A 20,898-nucleotide genomic window follows, 5' to 3' on the forward strand; every position below is an offset into this window, starting at 1 on the left:
GCCTCGTTACCTCCTGACCACTGGGAAGTGGAGAGGGACGGCAAGTTAGTAGGAGGAAATGGTCCAAGACCCAAGCTTTCCAGGATTTTCTCCTACTTTTCCTTCTATAGCCCACTCTGGGCAAAGGCTTATTAAATTCTGGGCATAAACAAGGGCTTGATTTAGGGAGGCAGGTTGGCTACTGGAGCAGCTCTGTCTCTTTCCCTTTGTGAAAAGGACATGTGGCTGAGTAAATTAATACTCAACCAGGAGAGAGGAGACCTGAGTTTCTGTGCAGCCCCTGACAAGGACCAGAAGTCATAGGTAGAGTGACACTCATTTATTCATGCAAGATAGGTATAGATTGTTTTCTCAAGGGAGCCTGAGAAGCATCCTCAGGGAGAGAGTGGGGACTTGGTCTGAAGAACTGACCTATTGGGAGGTTTTAGCAAGGATCCGGAGCTGCTTCCTGATCTTTGGTATCCAGGGCCCTGTGGCTGGTGCCCTGTGTTTTGGTTTGGAGATACAGGGTGGGAAGGCAGAGCCTTTCTGGGCTCTCAACTTTTTCTGTTGGTCTGGTGTGGCTCTGGACTTCGCAATAAACAAGGGGTTCAGCTGTGCAAGTCGGAAGTCTTGGATAGTTAACTCTTCTGGGTTCTCAGGCTCTTTCTGAAACCTCGTAGGCCCTTCCTCTTCATTAGTCTTAAGTGCCTCATATTCACAGAGAACCTTGTTCTTCAGCTTGTTTTGGATCCAGGGATCAACTGAGGCCAAGAGAGTTAATGTTTCTTGAAGCTGCATTGAAACAAAGGTCCTGTGGCTGGCTCACTTCAGGCCAAGTTTGGGAGTGGAGGGGGCACCTCAGGGAGGGGGAGTGCTCTGGCCACAGGCCACTCTGTCTCCAAGGAATGAAGTCAAGGGATAGTGTGAGGCTCATTCCCCTTTCCTCCCTCCTGACAAAGAACAAGTGGTGAGGATGGGCGGGAGAGGCCTCTAGAGGAGGGGTAGAGAAGCAGAAGAGGTAGGCGGGAATGCCTTACACTTTTCTTCACTGCCTGGCTCTTTTCTGTGTCTAGCATGTCCAGGAGCAAGTGGTACACTTGTGGGCTGCGGATCCCCAGGACGCCCTGGCAGAGGCGAATGAGAGTAACTAGGCAGCCTAGGAACATGCCCCATCGGTGCTCTTTTCCATTCTAGTCCCCTCTGATGACCCTGTGGCCTGGAGAGAAGGGGCACTATAGCTCCCCAGCCGAGGTACCCCATTCTTCCCCTTTTGCGGCCATCGCATTGGGTTCCAGCACATACTGTTCACCAGGAAGAATTGAGACTAAGCAATGCCTCTCATACCCATCTCCTGTCATTTATTCCACCTACCTCTTGTCCTGAAAAAGAGGTTACCCCTGAATTCCTGGTAGGGCTGGATTTCTAAAATAAGCAAACCTCCCCAAACTTTATAGCCCCTTCTGCCCCCGAGTAATTGTGCTCACGTGCCTGCTCCCCCTGCCATCAACACATGTGGTCAGAGAAGCAGAGCTGGCCTTACCAAAGAGATGACTGCCTCCTGGCGTGCAGTGGCATTTGAGTTCATCAGTTGCCTGTGTAGAAGGGAATAAGCGTGTTCTCCAATTAGACGCTAGGGGAGGAGGGCTGGTTGTTCCTTCTGGAAGCCCAGAATGAGTCAGGCCTAAGGCCAATGAGGGGTGCTAATTTCATCAATTGCTCCTTCCTGTTACTTGGGTCAGGAAAGGAGCTAGGAAGGGAAAGGCAGGAACTGCAATTTGCCAGGAGGCCCTGAATGACAATTAGAACTCATATCTGTCCAAAACTCTACCTTTTACAGATCCCTTTCACATCCTCGTATTTTATAGGAACCCTGAGTGCTAGGTATTATCAGCCCCTTTTTACAGACAAAGAAAATCCCAGGGGTGAACCAGTGAGTTGGCCAGGGGCATGGGCAAGTGAGAAATAAGAATTAGGATCAGATTTTCAGCTCTCTCTGACCCTTTTCCAGAGCCTAGGATTTGGCTCCGGCAGCTCCCAGCCCAAGCCACTCACGCCTCCACCAAATTCATCATTGTAGGCTTCATCTTGAGCTCTTCCACGATTTCAGCCACAGCCTGCCTCATAGCCTGAAGGAGGATTAAGGTGGGACAACAGAGAAAAGGAATGCGGGAGTGTACCTTCAGGTGCTCACAAACTTTATCCGGAACGTTGACCTTGTGCTACATGTGGTTCTTGCCTTGAACTCATCCAGTAAGGGAAGCAGACCAGTGAGTAGGCAGTCACACAATTGTCGTGTTACAACTGAACTAACTATAGAGTGAACATAAGAGGATCAGTCTGGGTACCAGCAAGATTTGCTGGAAGAAGTGATGCCTCGGCTGAATCCTGGTGAAAGGCAGTTAACCACTAGAGGGCTGGGAGCAGAGTGATTTGGGGGCAGAGTGGAGGGCATGTACAAAAGCTTAGAGGCAAGAGAGCACACACAGAGGTTAGGGAACAGAAAATATTTGTTTGGCTAGGTGACCACACTGAGACTCCTCAAAGTGGGGCACTCTGAGGTATTACACTGGGATAACAAGTAAAAATGAGGACAGGATCATTTTAAGCTTAACTGGTGCGTGGCCCTGAGCAGGAGTGGGGAGAGATGAAGCTAGAGAGGGAAGCAGGCCTTGAAGGGCAACGTAAGCCTTCCTGAGGGCATTGGGGAACTACTGAAAAGTATCATGCAGAGGTGAGACACAATCTGATGTACATTTCAGAAAAATGTCTTTAGAAGTTCTGTGACTGGTTCTGTAACAAGCTACAATAAAGATGAAAGCAAAGGAGCACAGAGGAAGGCAGGGTTCATTCTGTTGGAGGTGGTTGGGAAAGGTTCCCATAGGAGGCCTTGGACTGGCCTTGCGGGACGCTTGCGGGAGCCTTGCGGGAGCCATGTTACTGTGACAGGCAGGAGGAGTAGGGAGGAGTGAATAAGTAGCACGAGGCAGTTTTTCACCTCAGAGGGAGGGAGGGATGACTTGGCACTTTTCACTGAGAGAACTGCCTGAGCAAAGGCAAGGTGGCTTGAAAACATGGGCCCCATTAGGGGAATGGGAACAGGGAGTGCATTAGTGCCTTAGAATGAATATGATACTTTGTGCGGCAGTGTGGTGGGAGTCAAGCCAGCAGAGAGGTCTTCAGAGAAGGGAAAAGAGGTGGGTTTGGGCTGTCTGGGTTGGGAAATTTGGTCTCACTTACAAGGAAAGGTTCATTATACGTCTTCCTCCAGAGCAGGTTAAATGTGAATCCCTCCAGCCCTTGCGCCTGGATCTTTTCCAGCCCAACGGTCTTGAGCATCTGGGTGGCTTCAAAGCGGTGCTGAGGGTAGGTGGAAGGATAGACGCTCTTCCTCATCCCTCACCCCGTGCTAGTGCTGGAGAAGAAAGGGTCCTCGGCAGTCTGAGAGCTTACCTCGAGGACACGAGAACAGCACAGCTGGTCTAGGATGGCCTTGGTGACTGTGGCCGTGTGTACGTGCATCATCTTGACCAGCATCCTGAGTGCCTGTGGGGGGCAGGCAATGTAGGTTGGGATGTACAGGGCCAAGAGGTATCTGGACAGCCAGGGAAGCTTGAGGGCTGAGCCTAAAACTCATGGGGAACAGTTGGGGTCCATTCTCCTTCCTCTTTGCCTTTTGAGTGAGAAAATAAGTTCATGTATGCACATACGTGCACATTTATAAATGAATACTCATACAAATCAAATATATACAGACACATGTACACCTACGTCTGTGTGACTCCATACTCGTGCGTATACATATTCAGAGACACACAGAGGGCCCCACAAATGCCCCCCACTGAAGCTTCATTTCTCTGGTTGAGTAGGACGTGGTCCAGGCTGTACCAAAGTCAGCACCAGCCTCGGTTCCCCGGCGCTCCCCAGAGAGCCCAACCTCCCGCCCCTCACACCTTCATCTGCTGCGTTTTAGACCCTTGGCTCAGGCAGTGCAGCAAGAACTCCTGGGCTGTGTTGCTGCAGGGCCTCAGGAAACCCAAGCACAGGGCTGCCTCCACAGCTGCTTTGTTCGATGACTTATTTATCAGCATCTGCAACACAGGTACCAACTTCTCTTCATCCCCGACTTGAGTTCTCTGAGGGAGACAAGGAGTGAAATGGGCAGGGGGACTCTGTTTTCAGCCGGCCTCTGTTAAGAGGGCCAGTCACTATTACTTTCAGAGCACAGTCCCTTCTCCTCAGGGCCTCAGATTATTTCACCCACTTCCCATTATTTGTGCTGCCCTCCACTTGCTATTAGGGCGTATCCCCTCGTTTCTCCAGGACTTAATCTTTTGGATGGATGAGTGTCGCTCTCCTCAACACTTCTGCTGCCTTAATTCCTGACATTTAAAAAAAATACATGTCATTGGGCACCTGGGTGGCTCAGTGGGTTAAAGCCTCTGCCTTCAGCTCAGGTCATGATCCCAGGGTCATGGGATCAAGCCCCCCATCAGGCTCTATGCTCAGCAGGGGGCCTGCTTCCTCCTCTCTCTCTGCCAGCCTGTCTGCCTACTTATGATCTCTCTCTGTCAAATAAATAAAATCTTAAAAAAAATACATGTCGTTAATCCTACTCCTGTTCTCCAATAGTCTTGTTCTTGTCCTCCATTCTATGTCAGCCATTAGTTTTCACAGGTTTTTATCATTATCCGTTACTGCGACTTCTCCATGATCTCCATTTCACGGACCCCTCTCTCTAACCATCACCTCCTATCTTTCCAACTCACCTGCCGTCGCCATTAATTGTTGGACGCTGCAAGGATTAACAGTCCACGGAGCACCTTTTCATTGCTCCTCATTTTCTTCCTTCTCTACCCAGCTTAATCTCCGTGATCACCTGCTTGCCTCACTCCTTTACCTCCTCTTGCTTCATTGTAGTCAACACTCTGCTTACTCTGTGCCTGCACTTCCTGGAGAAAAGCACACAGTCCTGATAACTGATCTTGCTTTAAGTGTGTGAACAGAAACCTCATGTAGACTCTTAGTGCTACTAGTAACCATACTGTTTTTCCCTGGGCAATTCTTTTTCCCACCCTCCTGATTCACACCCTGTCCTCTGGAACCTCCAACACTTAATTCCTCCTCCATTCGTAACTCTCAGCTGATGATCTTGCTTCCTGCTTCACTGAGCAAATACAAGCAACTGGAAGAGAAGTTCCAGAGACACCGACCACCATTTCTGTCCAACACCTGCACCAATATAGTTCTTCCCTCCACTTAAGACTACAGACTCTGACCGTCTGTCTAAAGTCAGTCTTTCCACTTGTATGTTAGAGCTTATCTCTTCTCACCTAATCACAACTCTTTCTTCAAAGTTATCATTTTTTTAACTACTGGACCATAGAAACATGCCATTATTTTTCTTTTTTTCCCCCCCTAAAATCCACCCCTGGTGCCAGCTACAGCCCTTGCCAGCGAAACTTGAAAAGTTGTCCATCCTTGCCATCTCTAATTTCTTTCCTCCCGTTCACTCTTAAACTCCTTCTGTCAGACCTATAACCCCATGACCCCACCAAAATTGTTAAGATAATCAAGGATACCTGCATTGTTAATCTATGCATCAGTTCTTAGTCCTTATATTATTTGATGTGGTTGATTTGATTCCTTTCCTTGACATATGTTCTTCCCTTGATTTTCAGAATTCCATACTCTTGGGTTGTCTTCCTACCTAATGGCCAGCTGTCATTATTTTTTTATTTTTTTAAAAAAGATTTTATTTACCCATTTGACAGAGAGAGAGATCACAAGAAGGCAGAGAGACAGGCAGAGAGAGAGGGGGAAGCAGGCTCCCTGCTGAGCAGAGAGCCTGATGCGGGGCTCGATCCCAGGACCCCAAGACCATCACCCGAGCTGAAGGCAGAGGCTTTAACCCACTGAGCTACCCAGGCGCCCCAGTATAAATTATTTCTTAAGTCTCAGTTTGATTCTTTTCAATTTCTTAACTGGGTATATCCCTTCTCTCTGTTTCAGACAAGGGCCTACCAGTATCAATTCTAGCTGTATCTTTAGGGCAACTGTAGTAAAGGGATACAATCTTGATTCATGCAGCTGTGCCACTGGGACACAGCACTGAAGAAAGAATATGTCTGCCTTCTCTTCTTTCTGCTCACACCCTCTTCATTGTACCCCCGACACATACCAGTCTGCTTCTAACAACCGTCTCCTTGAGCTCTTAATATTTGATGCCCTAAGACTTCATACTTGGTCCTTAGTGATCTCATCTAATTGAATAATTTTAAATGCTGTGTATATGCCAACAACTCATAAATTCCTTTCTCTGGTGCAGACTTATAAACTCGAAATTGTACATACAACTCTACCTGCTATCTCCCTTGGAGGTCCAGTAGATGTCTCAAATATAACTTGTCCAAGCCTGGACTTCTGCTATTACCTCCAAACCTGTTCTGCTTTCAAGAACATCTTAGTTGACTTCATCCTTCTTTCCTCACTGTCTTTTGTAGTGGCTTCAACCCGTCAAGAGTTTTACTAATCCCACTGCACCCACCGTGGTCCATGCCACCATTTTATCTCCCCAGGATTGCTTCAGTAGCCCCTAATTGGTCTTTCTGCTTCTACCTGATGCCCTTACCCCCACCTCCCATCTTTTCTCAGCAAAGGGAACCTTTTGAAATATAAGTTAGATTATGTCACTGCTTTGCTCCTTACTTCATGCAGAGTAAAAAGTCCAGGTACTTGAAGTCGTCCAGAAAGCAATGATGTAGTAATGATCTAGTCTAGTAGATCCAGTCAGTCTAGATGGAGTCTCCTGTTAACTACTTTGACCTTCCTTCATTTTCTGCTACTTTCTCTATTTCCACTCCACTGCAGCTGCACTGGCCTACATGCCCCTGCCTTAGAGCCCTTACATTGATTGGCCCTTCTGCCGGGAATGCCTTCTCTCAGATATCTGCAAGGCTAACACCTTCACCTTTTTCATGTCTTTGCTCAGGCCTTCCCTCCCTTCTGTGTTTAAAACTGCAGCCTAGTCCCATCCCCATTTGGCATTCCTGATCATCCTCACCCTGATACCCAATTTTTCCACTGTACCTGTCACCTCTAACATACCATATAATTAAGTTTTCTGGTTATTATATGTCTCCCCAACAGGAAAGTAAATTCCACAAGAGCAGGGGATCTTAGTCTGTTGGGTTCCCTGGTGTATCTTAAGGGCCTGTGACAGTGCCTGGCATATGACAGTTGTTTAATACATATTTGTTGAGTAAATGGATGACTGAAGACTTCTATTTCACATGGAGCAGTGATGGGGTCAAAGTAAGGGGACCCTAAAGGGGAAAAAATCTGAGTAGTGTTGCAGACTCTCTTGATCTCTTTCCCCTCTTTTTTTTTTTTTTTAAGATTTTATTTATTTATTTGACAGACAGAGATCACAAGTAGGCAGAGAGGCAGGCAGAGAGAGAGGGGGAAGCAGGCTCCCTGCTGAGCAGAGAGTCCAATGCGGAGCTCGATCCCAGGACCCTGGGATCATGACCTGAGTGGAAGGCAGAGGCTTTAACCCACTGAGCCACCCAGGCACCCCTCCCTTTCCCCTCTTGAGAGAGGTTTTTTCTTCATTAGGTTATTTTAGGGATGATAATGGTTACCATTTAAAAGGCACAAGCATTGAATGAGGTGTTTTACATACATTATCTCATTTAATCTCCTCAACAACGCTATAATTACTATCCATTTCATTTGTTAAAAGTTCTTGAGTTGAAATATAGTTAACATAGTGTTGTATTAGTATAGTATAGTTGTATTAGTATAGTATAGTTAATATCCTGTTAATATACAGTGTTCAGTTTCAATTTAGTGATTTAGCAGTTCTGTAGGTTACTCACTGCTCATCATGATGAGTGTGACTATCTCCATTTTGGAAATGAATGAACTGCGGCTCCGAAAGCCGGCTTCTCAGGGGTTGTGGGACTCCTCTGTGGCCATGCCAGTGCTTCTATTCAGGGAAGCTGTTCCACGGGGAACTCCACAAGGATAGTGTCTTCTCCCATCAAGGCTAGGAGCTAGGTTACCTTCTCCCTGACCTAAGGCAGCCAGCACCATCAATTACCTTGTCCTACCTGCCCTAGTTACTGACTCTCCTCCCAATCACCTTGTCTTTGGGGACAGCAGCCCAGGAGTTCAGAGCCGCTCGTAGCCCTGTCAGAGAATCCATCATTCGCCCCTCATTTTGCCCCTTCAGCTGTGTGATGAGAACCTGGATCACGTGCTTCTGCAGGCAACCTGGACAAGGGAGGGTCCTCAGGTCAGGGCAGAGCCTCAGGGATATTCCTCTCTGCCAGGATCCATTGCACTCCACTGTGCCCTAAAGACAGAAGTTCTGTGTACTGGATCCTGAGGTGTTGCCTGTTCTCCCAGGACACTAGTGAAGCTGACTGAGCGTGGCTGCAGTTCCAGGGCCCAACCCCTCCCTCCTAATCTCTTCTCCCTTTCACCCCACTTTCCTCTCTCTGCCCACGGTACTGAGGCAAGTTCCCAGACCCTGCCAAATTCTAGGTAGAAGTGGGTATCCTTACCCAAAGGGGAAAGGGGCTACACTGCTTCCTTTTTCACTTTCCCCCTCTCCCCTCCCAGAGAGGGGGCATACTCACCCAGCATGGCCAGGCTTCGACAGGCCTCATACTTCACTTTCTCTGGACCAGTATGAGCCTGATTTAAGAGGCAGGTAGTGGAGATAGGCCGTGTGGTGATGGAATGTCAGAACATTAAGAATCATCTCAGCTTAACTTTTCATTTACAAGTGAGGAAACCGAGATCTAGAGAGTGACCTGTCTATGCTCAAACACAGGACAACAGGCAGGATGATGCAATGGAAGGAAAACAACTTGGGAGTAAGACTTGTTCAGATCCCTATGTCGTCTCTAGTAGCCACGTGACCTTGGGCAAGTCACTTGGCTCACTTTCAGAGTTTCCATTTTATCATTAGTGAAAATGCAGAAACCTCTGCCTATTCCTAATCTGTGATATTTAAATGAGAATATGGATAAAAACGCACGTTCCCAATTATAAATTGGCCTATAAGCACAGGGCATTGATTCAGTTAAGGTAGAGAATGAACTCAGTCCCAGTTCTTTTCTGCTTTTTAATGGAGGGTCTTTTCTAGTAGACAGAGGGGACCTGCAGATTCCCCTAGCCCCACCAAGCTGCCCTTCAAGGAAGCCAAGGGCATGAGATGGGGCATGCTGTACACCGGCAGCTCTCTCCTCACTGCAGCTGACCCAGCATCCTTGCACCCTGGTGAGCCTTGTCTGTGCCCCTGTGCCCAGGCTCAACATACCTCAGACCCTGTTTCCTCCTCTCATGTGCTCCATGCAGCCCCAGACTCACCACCTGCCATAGTCCCTCCATGACAAGCTTGTCACTCACGCCCAGGCATCCCAGAGCCTGCAAGAACAGGGGTGGAAGAAAGGGAAGAGAGCTCAGACACCACCCCCATCAGTTACATCCTCTGGACACAGCTGGAGTTTTGTCTTAGAATACTGTCTCCCCCCGCCCCCCTAAGCATCTCTCTACTCCTCAGCTCAACCAACTCCTACCTGTGGCCATGTTCCACCACCCTTGCCACTTCTCACCTGTGCTGCATAGAACTGCTCCTGCTCTCTGGGAGATTCCAGGCTTTTTGTGAGTTCCTGCCCACCCAGGGGAGCCAGGAGAGAGGAAGAAAGGGATTAATGTAGTTGCAGAACTTCAAACGGAGAGGAGCTCATCCAATCCCTTTTCCTTTCCTCCCTCCATTTTGTAGGCAGGGACTGAAGGATAATGTGAGCCCAAGGTAAGGGCACCCACAGAAAGGGAGTCTCCCCATTCTCCCTCCCACCGTGGTCCCTGACCTTTAATCTTTGCCACTTCAGGGGGTTCCCAGTAGGGTCTGAGGGCTTGGATCCTGTCCGAGATTTTACAGTCAGCTTGCTCATAGGGAGATGGAATTTTTGGATGGGCGTGCCCTCTTTGAGTTGCCTGTGTGAGAAATTGCATAGGCAGCCTTGGACCCCTTGTTTCCTCCTTCTCACTTCACAGACTTCCCTCTGCCCTTGGTCCTCAGCCCCGGAGGAAGACAGATGCTCCTCCTCCCCCAGGCTCCTCTCTGGGATCTGTAAGCTGATTTGTCCCGCCCCTTATCCCACTCCTCCATTCTCCTTCCTCTCTTTCCTAGAAGGTGTGAAGGGTCTGGGGAACAGGGAGGGGCAAAGCACACCTAGGGTGATCTCTCATTTTCCGCAACATTTTCTGGGCTTCCCGTTCCTGTCGCTGATCATACAGAGTGTGCCAGTGTGTGTAGATCTCAGGCTTCTTGAAGTAGCAATAAGGCACTGAATGTGGCTTGCTCGGGTGCTGCCTCCAGCACTCTGGGCTGGGGGGAAACTCTTCCTTTGGCATCTGAGGGGGTGGGAATGGCACAGCAGGGGCAGGGGATATTCCTCAGCCAGGAAAAGGACCAGGATAAAACGGGACTAGGTGAGAGGGATGCCCTTTAGTCTCTCATCTAGGCTAGAGTAGGAGACCTCCTACCCATTGTGTGACTTGAGCAAGGGACTTCACCCACCAAAATCTCAGTCTTCTCATCTGCAGAATGGAGCTAATAATCCTTGTGCTTTCTATACCCGCTTGTTGCATAGAACAAATGAGAAAGGTTGTGGGGCCCTTGTTGATCTGTAAACCAATCTGAGTACACCCTTGGCTATTTGAGGAACGCAAAGCACTTTGAAAAGGCCATCTGGGCAAGGAGATGAAAAGGCAAAGGGTGAGGGAGATGTGGAGTGAAGAGGGGAAAAGACAGGCTACTGCCCCTTCATTCAGGCATGCAGCAGGTACTTAGGGAGTCCTACTGAGTGCCAACCCCTGTGCTAGGTGCTGGGGAGGCAGTCATCATCCCTGCCTTCGTGGAGCTTAATAGTTTACTTGGAAAAGCAGAATTTCCTTAAACAACCTCTCTCTTAAACGGTCGTGAAACTGCAGCTCTGATTGTAGTGGAGGGCGGTGGGTGGCTCAGGGGACTTTCTTTCTGCAGATGTGGCTAGAATTCACTCCTATCCTCTAGCCTTTGTCAGAGTCAGTTCTCTGAGCAACAAGCAAGAGGGACTTCAGCCAGTGGTTTCCAACGTGGTGATTGAGAAGATCATAGTCAAGGCTGTCAGGTGATTGCCATGATTTCAGAAAGTGGAGTGCAGACTCAGAATGAGAAGGGTTGTCAGATTTAGTGAAAACCAAGAAAATTAAAAAAACAAAACAAAACAGGATGTCCAAGTAAATTTAGATTTTACGTATTGGATACGATATTTGGTACATATTTATACAAAACATTATTTATCTGAAATTCAAATTTAGTTGGGGACCCAGTATTCTGTCTGGCATATCTATGAGGATCCCTGCATCCATGAATAAAAATGATTCCTTTTTAAGCACTGCCTGCATAGCCTGAGCCTTACAAATAGTATCTCATAGCAACTCCACAAATGGAACCTGTGACCGAGGAAGCTCCTGCGGCTCAGGGAAGGGAAGTGACTTGTCCAGGGTCACACAGGAATTAGCAGCAGCCCCAGCGATGAGTGTAAGTGTTCTCTGACCTGGCCTTAAAGGAAAGGGGCGGTTTGCTGCTCCTCCCACTTCAACAAAGCTCCCCCGGGGGGCAAAAGTTAGAGGTCTTACCTGGTAGCAGGACAAGGGCAGGTGAACAGGAGCCATGACTTTTCTGAGTTCTGTGGTACAAATGGTGGGCTAAGAATCATCCTTTCAGGCATTCATTTATTCAGCATTTAGTGAATGGTGCATGTTAGAATTATTTGGGGGAACTTTTAACCTGCCTTGGCCCTACATCAGACTAATTGAATCTGATGCTCTGGGGGATATAGGGCCTAGGCCTTTCAGAAAGCTCCCCAGAGGATTCTAATGTGCAGCTGACGGTGAAAACCAGTGGTATTGTTCAGTGGTTCTCAGACTTGAGTGTGCTGTAGAATCACCTGGAGAGCTTCTTAAAACCAATTTCTGGCGCTCATTCTGAGTAGAGTCAGTAGATCTAGGGTAGGGGCTGGGGATTTGGAAGAGACTGATACTGCTGTCCTGTCACTTTGAGAACCATGGATCTAGCTGGTGAGACAGAATTGTTTACTGGTGATTAACAAAGGGAGACAAGTGTGAGGTTAGAGGCACAGGTGAGGTACAGATGAGGTACAGATGAGACCCGTAACCTGCCGGGGAGGATCAGGGAAGGTTCCCTAGAGGCTCAGTTTAATCCACCTGGAGGTTAGCCTGATAGATAAGGGGGAAGAGCCTTAGGCACGGGGAAAACTTCTTTCAAAGACTGGGAGGTGGGGAGTTGGGTAGAGAGCAGGGTGCAGATATGGGAGCGGAAGCTGGGAAGACAGATGTCCCATCTTTGGGGGTCCTGGAGCTTACCTTGAAGGCCGTGGGGAGCCACCAAGTGTCCAGTGGCCTGTCCTTACCCTTCCTGTGGATTTGCTGAACTCACCAGACCCCTATCTTGGGAGAGGGAGACAGGGAGCTTTTCTTTTCAGGCTGCACCCCTGACTCTGTTCCTGTCTATTCCAGCCTCACCTTTGGTCCTTTCTGGGTATTCCAGCCATGGGTACTTGAACATCGACCTGGAGATATCAAAGATATCTGCTGGTTTTTCGTAGGCCATACTCCTCTTCTCCTGGTGGGACCACAGGGAACCCAGGCAATACAAGGCTGTTGGGAGTGTGGGGACACAGCTTGGGGGAGACCTGTCCTCTGTGGGACAAGAGGGACTGGGGAGGGGCTGGGGCTTCTGTGGGTAGAAGCTTCCAAGTGTTGAGCAACCAGATCTCCTAGGTAAATAGAAGACTCCGGTTCCATTCTTGAGCCCCGCCCCCCCCCCAGGGTCCCGCCCCCGGAGTCACCAGCCTATGGCCTTGAGCTAGTCACTTGACCTCTGAGAGCTTCAGTTTTCTCATCTGAAAAGTGGGAAAGTCATGCCTGTCTGGGAGCCAGAAGGACTGTGGTGAGGCAAGGCACATCAGCGCATGGGAAGGGCACAAGTGGTTCTTAGGATTAGTCATCAGGAAAATGGCAGGAGTGGGGAAGTCCCGTTTATACACACACCTCCCTCTTTAGGAGCAAGAGACTGAGCTCTTCTCTATGTGGTGAGGAGCCGCCTTCCGTCTCTCCTACTTTTGCATATGCTGTGCCCTCTACCTGCAGGCCTTTCCTAGCTGCTAAACTCTTTCTCCAATCTTTCAAACTTCATTTAAAAGTTATCTCATCTCTGATGTCTCTTTTCTCCCCCAGGCACCCTGTCTCACCCCCTTCAGTGGTGTCACCCCCCCCCCCCCGCCAACTCCCACTCCCAATGTGACCACAGTCTTTTGAACAGTTGCTTCCTTTCAGTATTAATCATAAGTTTAATCTGCCTTAAGTTAAAGATTGTGGTTTGTGGCTCATCTCTCATTCTCCCCTCCAACCTCCTATGCCTGGCCTAGTGCCTGGCACAAAGCAGCGAGCTCACTGTGACAAGAAAACCTGGGCCGTCAGGCCATCAGACTCAACATCACCAGTAAATGAACACACACCCTGATATGCTGCCCTGAGAAACACAGTGTCACCCTGTGGTGTCCCCGCCAGAAATGTTTAACCTGAATCAAATTATGAAGAAAACAACCAGCCAAATCCAAACTAGGGAACATTCTATAAAGATTTGATCTGAGCTCCTAATAAAATACTTGAAGACACACACACACACTCAGAGTCTGCTAAAGAACGCTTAAAAGGCAGGACAGTTAAATTCGATATGTAGCTAATTATTTAATGCTTGTGAGGAAGGAGGGTTCCTGAGGAGGCAATCAAACCAGGAGCCAGTTGGTAACTGCATGGAGAATTTTATTGGGAAGCTGATTTCTCACATTGTGCCAGGCAGCCCTTCCCAGCGAGGGGCTGAGAGAGAAGCTGTGGCCACAGGATTTACTGAAGGAGCCCAGTTTTCCCCCTTTCTTCACCTCCCGAGGCAGGCTGACTTCCTTTCTGATTGCAGAGCTAGGACCAAATAGTTGAGGGGCTTCGGGTACACAAGGCAGAGCCTCAGGAGCCCTTGGGAGCTTTAGGTGGAGGAGGCTTTTATAGCTGCTGCTGGGTGATGGGATCTGTGCCCTCCCTGGGGGAAGTGGGAGTAGGGGTTTGGGGGGAGTTTCCCAAGCTGGTTAGGACAAGAACAAGAAGCACTAGGGAAGTTTGCATGAGTTCAGGTTCAAGACGTCCTTCATCCTAACTCATCTCCAAAGAGTTGATGTGGTCGCGCACCCATTTCTTCTGTGGGTTGGCACACACTTGGCGGTGCTTCCGGGTGACAAAGCTGTGGGAGAAGAGGAAAGATGAGACCTGGTCAGCACTCGGACAGCCATTTTTGGGAATGAGGTGGATTGAGCCACAAAGGGATGATGGTACTGTGGTGGGGCGCCCTCGGAGCTCTGTATGGCTGGATTTGTAGCTTTTAAGGAAAGGGTATTTCCTCTCCTGTTGGATTGTAGGGCTCCAAGCTAAAAGCAGATCTGTGTGTATTTTAACTCCCACACAAACCCGTACAGTCTGAAGAGGTAAGGGCATGCAGAGCCTGAGGAGTCCAGGGTTGAGTTGGCCAACTACTAGCTTTTTCTCAGGGCTTCTCAATTGCAGACCCTGTGCCAGGTGCTCAAGATGTGAGAAAAAGAGGTGTCTTCTAGGAACGGAGTCATGGTTGAATAGGTGAGAGATAAGAAGTGCTAAAAAGACCAAACATGCGATTGGGCTCTAGATAACGCAGTAGACACCCGGGATACACTCAACAAATGAATACATCTAAGTGTGTGCGTGTGGATGACAGAAGGACATGACCCTGAGTCTTGATTTCATTATTCATGAGTGGATTCACCCTGGCAAATCACTTAGGGCCTCCGAATCTATTTGTTTGCCTCTGAAATATAGATAGAAATAATTCCTACTTTGCACTGTTCTTGTGAGACTCACAATGAGATAGTATTGTGGAGTTCTGGAAAATACCACGCATGTATTGGAATGTTGTGGGATTCTTCTTTAGGAGGGATCAGAGCAACTAACACCAAAGGTCCTGGTACTGGGCATGAGCTCTCAGAGAGGTCAGTGGCCCCGAGGTATAGCCATGATCAAAGCACCTCTGCCAATTACTGGACTGGCATGTGGAGGCCTCTGGGAGGTCGAGGCCTTATCTCCACAGGTGTTGATGGCAAGGTTGGAGGTATAAAAGCCTTCGGGGCTCAGTTCAGCTGCCTGCCCCACCTGTTTTCTGGGAGACTGTTTCTATCTAGGTGAGACTGTAGGCCTAGAGCAATGCTGTCCGTTAACATGTTACTTTGGGGCCAGGCCTGTCTACTTGGACCTTTCTCCTTTTGTCTTCTTTAGGATGTTTTCCTGCACCTTAACAGCCCAGATGTTTTCAGACAAAGTGAAGACTTAGGTCGTCTGGTGACCATGAGGCTTTCTTGGTTTCTTCTGAAGTTCTATCCTGGATATAGTGTTTGTGCTCCAGGAAGCCGCCTTCCCTTTTCTGAGACTCTGAGCCTCTTGGCCATCTCTCTTCCTTCCGTTCTAGTGTGCAAAGGAGAGAAAGGGAGCAGGTGGAGTATGCTGGGCTCTCATGCCTCCTAGTGTTTGTTTGCTTATTTGGGGTGGTGAGGGAGCTTCAAACCAAGCCCCTGCCCTTGTTCAAGCCACAAGTCAGACAGGAAATCCTACAGACTTGCTATCCTCTCTTCTCGGCCCCCTCAGCCTGTGGCCAGGAAATCAAAAGGGCAGGAAATGAGTATCTGGGTTGAGGGTTTCTCAGGCCTCCATTTCCTCCTGAAGAATGTGAGACTGAGGAACAACCCCTCCTGGTTAAGCTTCTCTCCCTACCCCCATTTTGGGGACCCCCTACATGCCTGACTTCCCTCCTGCCTCTCTTCCTGCCTATTCTCTTGGGAGCAGCCTCCTTGGCCTGCCCCTTGACCGCTGGTATTCTCAGAATTGCTGCCCTTTTCTATGTATTTCTCCCGAGTCTCTGGCCCTTGGTCTGGCACAGGGCAGGCGCCTAATAGGTGTTTATCGAGTGAGTTAGTGAATAAACTGCTTTCGCTCAAGTTTTACCTGTCACTTCTGTGTGTATAACCGTACATTTGGAGAAGGAGGAGGAGAAGTTAACACTTATCAGGCTGTATGCTAGGATATATTCCAACTTCATGTTTCATTTCCTTGTTCTCCCTTTGACTCCACTTCACAGATGGAGAAATGGAGGCTCAGAGGGGTTAGCTGCCTGTTGGCTCCGAGCTCCTGCAGCTGCCAACAGGCACAGCTGGGATTCTAACCTAGGCTGACTAGCTCTGGAGCCAGCGCTCACCAAGACTCTGCTAAAGATTGCTGCTCTCATCTCAGGAGACCCTTTCCTCCTATCAAAGAACGTCCTATCTCCAGCCTCTTCTCACGCTCCCTGCTGGACATTGCTGCAGGGTTTTCGTGCTGGTGCGTGCGCTCTTTCCTCTTTCAACAGCTCTTCCTTGAGACTTGTGGAAGAGGGGAGTCCGTACTTCTCCAGCCATCTGGGTAGAAATCTAAGTATCCCTTAACCCCCTCTCGTCCTTGTTCCTGACCTCCCTGACTTCCCCTCCTCTGCCAGGGCTTGCTGACTCCTCCTGTGATGGTTTCCTACCCCGTCACTTCTTCCCTTCCCCTTCAGGTCCTCTTGAGCCTCAATGCCACTCACTTGGGTAACCGTAACAGCCTCTTAACTGAGCCTGACTTTCTAGGCTTTCCCTGTGCCAGTTCCTCTCACTCGCTCTAACACTTTTGCATCCTCGTGTGGACACTCGAGACCCTCCTTGCTTTTCTACATGGGAACGCTGCCTCAACCAAAGGACAGTCCTGGCAGCATTCGCTCAGCCTAATGTCCCCAGTCCCTTGGGCTTTTCTTGAACACCTGTTGCAGCAAAGGTTCCCTCACCTCTGAGGCTGGATGTGCTCCCTCTCTCCTTTTGTAATGTCTCTTTGTGCAAGGGTTGCTCTAGTCGTTTTGAATCTGTCTTTTCCTTGTATCAGACTGTGAGTCCAATAGGGCAGGGATGGTGGTTTATTCATCTCTACCTGCCCGTAACAGGTACTCAAATAAGACTTTTTTTCCCTTGAAAAATACTTATTTTCAGAGATAAAATGGGTAGTTAAGTAATAAGTAGTTAAGATAAAAGTTAAAATTACCACTCTCCTTTGAAGGACTCACCAGAACGAAAGCCAATTCTGAATACCTATAGCTTTGCAAGTGTCCCAGGAATTTTTGGATTAAAAAAAAAAACTTTGTGGAATGCCTGGGTGGCTCAGTCAGTTAAACGTCTGCCTTTGGCTCAGGTCATGATCCCAGGGTTCTGGGATTGAGCCCTGCATTGGGCCCTCTGTTCGGTGGGGATCCTGCTTCTCCCTCTGCCTGCCATTCCCCCTGCTTCTGCTCTCTCTCTTTCTCTTTCTCTCCCTCTCCACAAATCTGAAAATAAAATAAAATAAAATAAAAGTCCTTACCATTAGATAGGAAACTTCATGATTACCTCCATTTTCACTTTTTAAGTCTCTATCTTAAATTTCTTAAGCAATTATCGCTGTTGACCTTTCTGTAGTAGGAAGAGGAGGCTCCAAGAAAAGGCTCTGTCCCTACTGTGCAACTCACCAAAACTCTTTGGGTCTCAGATTCATTATCTAAAATGTGGAGAGAGTTACACATAACTGTAAGGGTTGTTGTGCTGAAATTTTGGTATAAGTAAGGCATTTGATAGAGTGTAGGCTCTTTCTAGGTAGTAGACTGTTAATTTTTTCAAATGCATTAGTTTGCATATTTAAAAGAGAATCTTAAGTCATTGTTTCCTCACCAATTGATAATTTTCTTTTAAATACACTTGGCTGTAACTAGGGCCCTGAGCTCTCCTCCTCCTTAGATCTTCTGAGGTTATAGGTGGCTTCAGTAGGGAATGTGGGGTTCTTAATTGGAAAGAGATGATTGTGTTGATCTTTTCTCCATGCAGGGAAATGGTAGGTCATATTACAGTAAAAGTCATACTCATAAAGATCAGAGACCTGACTCAGTCCGTCAGAGTGGGGAGAACAGCCCCGGGAACTGCTTGTCTAACTTTCTATGTGATAGTGGGTGGTGGGGGGATCTGAAGTTACAGAGGGGGGATCTATGGCTACCTGAGCAGCTGGAAGATGGGTAGGAGTGGATAGGGTACCCTCTTAGAGGGCTCCTGGGGGGACTGGCTCTGGGATAAAAGGTGTCCCTTACTCACCGCCCCCCCACCCCCCCGCCCTCCAGGGTCCACAGGTCTGGGACTCACACGACGGCTGGCATGGAGCACTTGCTGCTGGTGTAGAAATACTCCTGGATGTGGGTGAAGGGCAGTCGGCGGGAGATGTAGGCAAAGCAGCAGGGGGTGGTGTCCGAGGCATCTGGGAGGAGAAAGCAAGGAGACACCTGTATTCATTGCCATTACTCACGCACGGGGTATAGTGCTGGGTACATTATCTTGTATAAGTCGACTGTTATCTTCCTTTGGCTGAAACTGAAGCTCAGAGAGGTAAAGTCACTTGGCCATGGAAACACGGTAACAGAGTGGGGGATTCTGAAAGAGGGCTGAGAAGATCTCTGCAGTCCATCATCTAATCCTTGAGACTTACTTGTATCTTTCTACACCATAACCCTTTTGCTTTTGGTTCTATGGATATGCCGGGCTTCCTCCTAGCTCATCTTGGGCCCTTTGCCCTTATTCTTGCCCGCCTGGGATCCTCGATGGATTCAGAACTTTGTTTCTTTGAGACCTATGGTGGGTTGGGAGGAGGCTTCCAAAACTCAGACTTCATGGCTCAGCCTCAACCCCTAAGAGGGACCTGAGGATGTGTATTGCATCCTGGGAGCAAAGCATCCTGGCTGAGGCATGGTAAGAAGGGCTCTGAACAGAGAAGGAGGACTTTTTGTTGGTCAGTTAATTCAGGATGACACTGGAAACTGTCTGCTGCCCCTTCCCAGTAGAGTAGGAGTGTTTAAAAGCCAGATAAAACTTTGAACACCAGTTTCCCCACTTTAGCTGTGTGACCTTAGGCAAGTTACTTGACTCCTCTGGGCCCCTGTTTCTTCATCTGAAAGTCAAGCTCAGCCACTCTAAGAGTAGTGACAAGTATTAGATGACATGGTACATGCAGAGCAGTCTGCATAATACTTGATCCATACAAGGCTTTAAAAAAAAAATCCTCTCCCATGCCTGGGTGACTCAGTCGCTTAAGTGTCCCACTCTTGATTTCAGCTCAGGTCATGATCTTGAGGTGGTGGGATTGAGCCCTGTGTCACACTCTTTGCTCAGTAAGAGTCTGCTGGAGACTTTCTCTTTTCCTCTCTCTTGGCCTCTCCCCACCACTCTCTCCCTCCCTCTCTATCAAATATATCTTAAAAAAATAAAAAGTTAAAATCCTCTCCCAAGCCCCACTTTTTCCATCTGTGAAATGGGTAGACTAGGACTGTCCCAACCTTAGAAGTTTCTTAGAAACACTGCTGGTGATAGGCCTGAGTTAGCTGTGTTTCAAGGTCCGTCTAGGCTGCCTCTGCCCGCTAATATCCCCAGCATTGGTCCACACTCAGCCCCTGAAAGGCTTGGGTGTAGATCCTGAGGACAGAAAAATTGAGCAGAGAGAGGTCCCTGCCATGAAGTGGCTTTGAGATCTCTTGGGACAGCTGGACATCTAGGCAAAGCAATATATAGGAAGGTAAATTATCGGGTTCAGACAGCATAAATGCCGCAGCTGAAAGGAGGGCAAAGTCTGGGCCAGTGTGAGGGTCTGGCTCCAGGCTGCAGTGGTCAGGACCTGACTTACATGGGGAGGCAGAGGCAGGAGCGCAGAAGGCGGCGGTGGCTAGGAGGACTGCAAAGGTAGCTGCGGAGACCTTCATGGTACCTGCGGGTGGAGGCTGCGTGAGAGCCACCGGCTGTCTCAGGAACCTCTGTGGGGATCTTCTGAAGCTGAGGCTGGCCCTTTTATAGAGTCAGGCCAGTAGAAGGGGCGCCCCCCACAAGGGGAGTTTCCAAAACAGCAGTCACTCACTGCTTGGTATCATAAGTGAAATTGCAGAAAACGGAAAAGAAAACTGAAATAGGTTCCGGAAATTTGAGTCTCTCTTTCTCTCTCTCCTCCTCACTACCTCTGATCCAGAATGAGCTCATCTGTTCCTTCTTTGCCCTCCAGAAGAGCTAATATAGGCACGGGTGGTGGAAAACCTCTTCCTCTGATGGCATCTTCAGCTTCCTCTTTTGGGGCAAGGGTGCTTATCAGAGGTCCAGAGGCTGCTTCCCCGGGGGTGGTGGGGGCAGTTAGGATGGATTAGAAATAAACTGAGTGTTTATTTGGTCACTTTCAACCACATGCGTTACAGATCCGTATTTCTTGCTCATGCATTACAGATCCGTCTTTCCCCTCTCATGCATGGAAGGGAAGGTTCTCTGATATCTAGCCCCCAAAGGAGGTGAGAACACCCACCCTAGGGTGCCAGCCACTATTCTAAAGATATTCCAGGTCAGCTCATGTACTATTATTATGCTCATTTTTTCCCCCATTTTACAGATGAAGAAATTCAGCAATTGCTGGGATCCCATCTCATTTCTAAGATCTCGGATACAAAAGTTACAGGATTTGAAAGCTGCAGAGGACCCTAGGGATCATTTCTTCCATGTTCTTCAATTGCAGAGGAGGAAACCGAGGCCCAGAGAGTAGAAATGACTTGCTAAGAACACACAGCAAATGAACAGCGGAATCAGAATCCGCTTCAGTGCCCTGTGCACTTAGTACTCCCTACCTACCATGAAAATGCTCATGGTTGAGGACATC

At 48.6% G+C, this 20,898-nt stretch overlaps 2 protein-coding genes across 2 annotated transcripts; both read right to left on the bottom strand.

Annotated features, from left to right (window-relative positions):
* Window positions 1-411: 411 nt before the first annotated feature.
* Window positions 412-12,673, bottom strand: HEATR9 (HEAT repeat containing 9). Its single transcript, XM_044250491.1, has 15 exons — window positions 12,586-12,673; window positions 11,680-11,729; window positions 10,229-10,410; window positions 9,864-9,990; window positions 9,606-9,662; window positions 9,361-9,417; window positions 8,625-8,682; window positions 8,126-8,256; window positions 3,933-4,115; window positions 3,433-3,525; window positions 3,220-3,339; window positions 2,035-2,108; window positions 1,523-1,574; window positions 1,020-1,106; window positions 412-774 (listed from the first exon to the last, which is right to left on the bottom strand). The coding sequence occupies exons 1-15, from the start codon at window positions 12,671-12,673 to the stop codon at window positions 412-414; spliced, it is 1,722 nt and encodes a 573-aa protein (XP_044106426.1).
* Window positions 12,674-13,869: 1,196 nt separating this feature from the next.
* On the bottom strand, window positions 13,870-20,221 carry CCL5 (C-C motif chemokine ligand 5). The gene is made up of 3 exons (XM_044250492.1): window positions 19,891-20,221; window positions 18,363-18,474; window positions 13,870-14,356 (listed from the first exon to the last, which is right to left on the bottom strand). The coding sequence occupies exons 1-3, from the start codon at window positions 19,964-19,966 to the stop codon at window positions 14,269-14,271; spliced, it is 276 nt and encodes a 91-aa protein (XP_044106427.1). The 5' UTR covers window positions 19,967-20,221; the 3' UTR covers window positions 13,870-14,268.
* Window positions 20,222-20,898: the final 677 nt, after the last annotated feature.

The sequence above is a fragment of the Neovison vison genome, chromosome 5 (genome assembly GCF_020171115.1).
Source record: "Neovison vison isolate M4711 chromosome 5, ASM_NN_V1, whole genome shotgun sequence".
NCBI lineage: Eukaryota > Metazoa > Chordata > Mammalia > Carnivora > Mustelidae > Neogale > Neogale vison.